The following is a 5,435-nucleotide window of genomic DNA, read 5'->3' on the forward strand; positions in this document are numbered from 1 at the left end:
CGAAAACTCAATATCCATTATTGAGGAAAAAAACTAGTGAACTAAAAACAGAAGTCGATGTTCTTCATTTGATGGAGAATGTTTATCGAAACGCCGTGGTCTGAATGTGAACTGTCTCACTGGTCCAGGTGTTTGGACATTCATCCCCGGCTGGTAGCTGGTTTTGGAATGGGTGTGGAAACCTCTGATGTGGGTGACACAGCGGAGGGAGGCAAGCCACTTGTGTGACACAGTCTAAGGACTGTGAAGCTCCACTGTATGCACTCTCCGAAGTGCCTGGCCCGGGCCTCGCAGCTGCAGCTCCTTCCCCACAAGCTGTCCACGCACCCAGGCGAAGCTGTGCTGCCACTTCTATGAACTAAAAATAAATAACTGCGGCACACACAAAATTTAACTATAGTGATACAACAGATGTCTAGAGACGAGCGGAGAATACCCTCACGGCCTTGGAGTGTACAAAGTTTATGTAACAATCCCTAGGCACAAATGGAAAGACTGATGGACTGTTCTATTCCTAATCTGAAATGATAATTCATAAAAAGGCACTGCAGTGACCAAGAAGGGGAGCCAGAGTAAAAAGGACATTTCGTGCCTGTGCCCAAAAATTTTACGTCCAGAATTGAAACACCTACAAAACAGGCTGAGAGATTTGAATAAGCATTTCACATTTTTTTAAAAAAGTGACCTAAGATACCATTTAAAATATGAAAAAGTCTTCTAGGCATATGAGTCACACTTTTAATCCCAGCACTTGGGAGGGAAAGACAGGCAAAGTCTGTGAGCTCAAGGCCAGCCTTGTCTGCACAGTGAATGCCAGTCTTTCATACAGTATGAAGAAGTTAGAATCCCATACTTCAAGAGAATGGCTAAACCGTACAAGATGAGCGTACTTCTGCAGGTGAAGGGCGATGAGGCCCCTGTGCTGCTCGGTGGGATTCCAACTGACTCAGTCACATCAGAAAGTAACTGAGCAGTGCTTTCCAAACTGGATACAGTATTGCATAGTCTACAAGCCAGAATTCTCCCCCAAGTGTTTGCCCAATAGAAATGTGTGCCTATCCACCGGAGACATGAGGATATCCTCAGCCATGCTGTCTGTCTCCTCTCCGAAAGCATACTAACACACTTCCTTTGAGAGTCTACTCCTGAGCTGTGACAGATTAATCTGTTTATCCTGTATGTTTTTCTGAGGGCTATTGATATTGATGTGACATAAATACCCAAAGCACTGATAAATATAAAATTAAATATCTCTTTGGGAAGACCAAAGTCTGAGTATAGAAAGAAACCATGGGGAAAGTTGTCTGTAAGTAAGACATCACATCTCATTACAGGGAATTTGGTTGACACATTGTCAGAATAAAAACTCTACTTTTAGAAAATTAAAATTAAATTTATAAGCAATCCACTCACATAGTAATTTGAAGGGGGAAAACAGTACAGAAAGACAAAGTGAAATGTCTATTTCCACCTTAACTTCTCAAATACAGCTGTTGATTAGTTTAGGGGAAAACGTTTCTTACCTCTTCTCCGTAAACTGCAATCCACACCTCACTTTCTCTTTCCCACCAGTTGGAATGGTCTTGCCCTTTGCACATGTGTAGCTTCACCTCATCATTAATGGTGTCATTGCACAATCCCACAGCCATGATCTTGTATGATGCTTATGTGTTCCTGACAAACATCTTTTCTATCTCGTAGTTTTCTTAGGGTAATTTCCCCAACAGCGAAAATGTGTGTTTGGGAGCATGTGATTTTTAAAACCCTGACTTTTTCACTCTGGCTGTAGAGGAGGAAACTAATTAATAGTTAAATATAAGTACTCCTACTTCCTTTTTTCTGGTTCAGGGTACACTCTGCTCTTTTAGAAGAGCAATTTCCCAGGCATTCTCGTTGGCGCTGGCACGAGCTGCATGCTGAGCCCTGTCAGAGGAAAAGCAAACTGCTGCTAAGTGAGGAAATGCCGGGTCCAGCCTCAGCCCGGGTGGTCTTCACGCTGCTGTGGCCGTCGCTGACGCTGCTGGCTGTGGGTGAGTAGAGGGCCCCACGCAGGTCTGGAGTGGGTCGGGCAGCATCTCTCTTCACCACGTCCTGGTTCTCTCAGCTCCTCGAGGGAGGCTGTGTTCCCCAACTTTGCTACACAGCTCAGGATTTCCTCTCCTGAACCCAAGAAAATAGTGGCAGGTTGAAAAATCCTTCAATGGACAGAGGAGGAAACTATAACAACAGAAATAATCACAGTTTCACTCACTTTTTTTTTTCTTTAACAGATACTTTATGAAGCAGAAAAGGCAAATCGCACTTGCTTGTTCACACCCTTTTACTAACATAAGAGCTCTATTTTAATCCTTTGTACGGCAGCCTATGCCCTGGCCTTGTGCCCAGGATGACAAGGGCTCTACATAGATAGTCCTCTGCACATTAGCGCAGCCATAACAGGGTCTGGGCCCCACGAGAACACACGTGAAAGGCATAAGGGAAAGGCACTCACAGCAGGTGACTGTGTTACTGCCCACAGATATGAACGCATCTCATCAGTTCACACCACAAAGTGCTTGCTGTTACTACGTTTCAAATATTAGAGTTACATGTGGGTCCACCTACTCAAAAAAATATCGTAAGCCATCTCCGCACAGCATTGTACCCAGGGCTGAGGGTGGTGGGCTGTTTTGTGCCTACAATGGGAGCTACAAAAGAGCTCTCAGCAAAGCCAGTGTGCACGAAACAGCTGGGAAGCACAATTCCGGTTAAACAGACCCCAGTGGATGGCACAGACGGATAGTTATGTACACACAGGACAGCTGGCAGATAGCTGCTGAGACTCAAGTTCTGAACAGCAGGTGGGGCAATGTCCTCATAGCTGCAATGAGCTGTTAGCTCAGAAACAGAGGTACATCCAAGTATAGTATACAAGAGGGACGGGGGGGGGGAGAGGAAGAGAGAAGAGAGGAGGGGAGGGGAGAGGAAAGGGGAAGGAGAGAAGAGAAGAGGGGAGAGGAAGAGAGAAGAGAGGAGGGGAGGGGAGGGGAAGAGAGAAGAGAGGAGGGGAGGGTGTCAATATGAGGCACTGAGTGTGAGGTTAGACTTTAGATTCAAAACTGTGTGCTACCTACTAGCCACTTAACCAGCTTCCTTCCTTCCCTCCCTCCTTCCTTCCTTCCCTTCTTCCTTCTTTTCTTCCTTCCCTCCCTCCTTCCTTCCTTCCCTCCTTCCTTCCTTTTTTCTTTTCTTCTTTTTTCCTTTCCTTCTCTTTATTGGAAATAAATTCTCTTCTCACATAATATACCCTGATTATGGTTTCCTTCTCTCTACTCCTCCCAGTCCCTCCCCACCTCCCCTATCATGCGAACCTATTCTCTTTCTGATTCTCATTAGAAAAGAACTGGCTTGTAAGAGATAATGAAATACAACAAAATACAATAAGATAAAACAAAAACTATCATAACCAAGTTGAACAAGACAAACCAGCAGAGGAAAGAGCCCCAAGGGCAGGCACAAGAATCAGAGACCCACTCATTGACATACTCAAGAGTCCCATAAAGACACTAAGCTGGAAGCCATCCTGTACACTCACTATGGCTCAGTGTGACCTGGTGCAGAGCCATGTAGGCTCTAGCTTGCCGCTTCCGTCTTTGTGAGTTCACACAAGCCCTGCTGGTGTTGATTCAGAGGGCCTTATTTTCCTGAGGTCCTCCCTCTGGGCTCTTACACTCTTTCAGCCTCCTTTTCTTCAGGGTTCCCAGAGCTCTGAGGAGGGGAATTTGATGGAGACATCCTATTTAAAGCCAAGCATTCCAAAGTCTGCCTGTCTGTCTCTCTGTATCTCTCTGTCTGTCTTTGTCTCTCTCTGTATATCTCTGTCTCTGTGTATCTGTCTGTCTCTGTCTCTCTGTGTATATCTCTGTCTCTGTATTTTTTCCCATCTACTGCAGGTGGAAACTTCTCTGATAATAGCTAAACAATGCACTGATCTATGAGTATAGCAGAATATCATTAGGAGTCAAACACTCTATTTTGTTTTGTTTTTTGAGACTAGTAATACTTGGCTTTCAGTCTCTGAGCTGTCTCTTCTCTGGCTCACGGTCACCCAAGTAGTGTTGGGTGCGGGTTCCATCTCGTGAAGTGGGCCTTGGGTTACTCCAAGCTCTGTGCCACCATTGCCCTAGTGTATCTTGCAGGCAGGACATATTGTAGATCAGAAAGTTTGTGGCCAGCTTAATATATGTTTCTCTTTTGGTAGCACGCAGAGTACCTTCCTGTACCAAAGACACTGGAACATGGGGATAAAAGCTCCATGCAGGCAGCAGCTTGACCTCTCCATGTTCAGTGAGCTGTGTAGTGTTGTCTTAATCAACGGAGCCTTGCTGTTAGCTTGTGGAGAGCAAACTATGTACAGTCTTGGCAGCAGCCTGGGTTGTTTGGGGATTCCCACAGGACCCCTTTAGCAACAGCTCAATTAGATGTAACCCAATCCAGTACTGGAAGCTGCTTGGTGACAAGAGATGGCTGTGGGACTGACCCTGCCTCCCCCATTATTTGGTGACTTCATTTAGATTTCCTCCATATATGTATACATATTGTTTCCATACTGCCCTTCAAATACCCCCTTAATTTTAGCTGTCTCTCGCTGTATTTCTTCCCTCCATCCCCTCCCCACTTGATCCTTCCATCCCAGCCCCCCTCCATCCATCCACAATTATATATTCTATTTCCCTTTTCTAAGGAGATCTGTCTGTCTGTCTAGCCCCTTGCTCTTCCTACGCTCCGTGCTTCTGTGGATTGTACCCTGGTTATCACTGGCTTAACAGCTAAACCCACACATTAGTGAATACTTGCTTGATTTGGCTTTCTGGGTTTAGGCTACCTTACTCAGGGTGGTTTTTTTTTTGAAGTGTCATTTATTTGCCTGCAAATTTCAGTTGAGTAATACCCAATGTGTAAGGGTACCACATTTTCTTTATTCATTCTTCTGCTGAGGGACATCTATGTTGTTTCAAATGTCTGGCTATTATGAATAGAGCAGTACTGAATATGGTTAAACAAGTATCTTTGCGGTAGGCAGAAGTACCCTTTGGGTGTCTGCTCAAGAGCTATAGCTGGATCTGTAGACAGGTCGGCCCATCTTCCTGAAGAACAGCGCACTGATTTCCATAGTGGCTGTCTGTGTTTGTACTCCAACCAGCAGTGGAGGCTTCCTCCTCTTATTCAACATCCTCGACAGCATGAGCTGCCACTTGTTTTATAGCTCTTAGCCATTCTGACAGGTGCAAGATGAGCTGGCTAGCCCATGTGTGTCTCTCTCTTTCTCTCTCTCCATCGGGCTGGCTAGCCCATGTGTCTCTCTTTCTCTCTCTCCATCAAGCTGGTTAGCCTATGTGTCTCTCTGGCTCTCTCTCTCCAGTGAGCTGGCTAGCCCATGTGTCTCTCTCTCTCTT

General features: G+C 45.4%; 1 protein-coding gene across 1 annotated transcript in view; it reads left to right on the plus strand.

Moving 5' to 3' along the window:
• The first annotated feature begins 862 nt into the window (after positions 1 to 862).
• The window catches only part of Fcrl5 (Fc receptor like 5), a 32,903-nt gene continuing 28,330 nt past the window's right edge, over positions 863 to 5,435 (plus strand). The window contains exons 1-2 of the mRNA XM_055596565.1: positions 863 to 929; positions 1,869 to 2,030. Of these exons, the coding sequence (XP_055452540.1) occupies positions 863 to 929; positions 1,869 to 2,030 (229 nt within the window). The remainder of the gene's footprint in view (positions 930 to 1,868; positions 2,031 to 5,435) is intronic.

This window comes from Psammomys obesus, unplaced genomic scaffold (genome assembly GCF_907164565.1).
Source record: "Psammomys obesus unplaced genomic scaffold, mPsaObe1.curated_primary_1811, whole genome shotgun sequence".
Taxonomy (NCBI): Eukaryota; Metazoa; Chordata; class Mammalia; order Rodentia; family Muridae; genus Psammomys; species Psammomys obesus.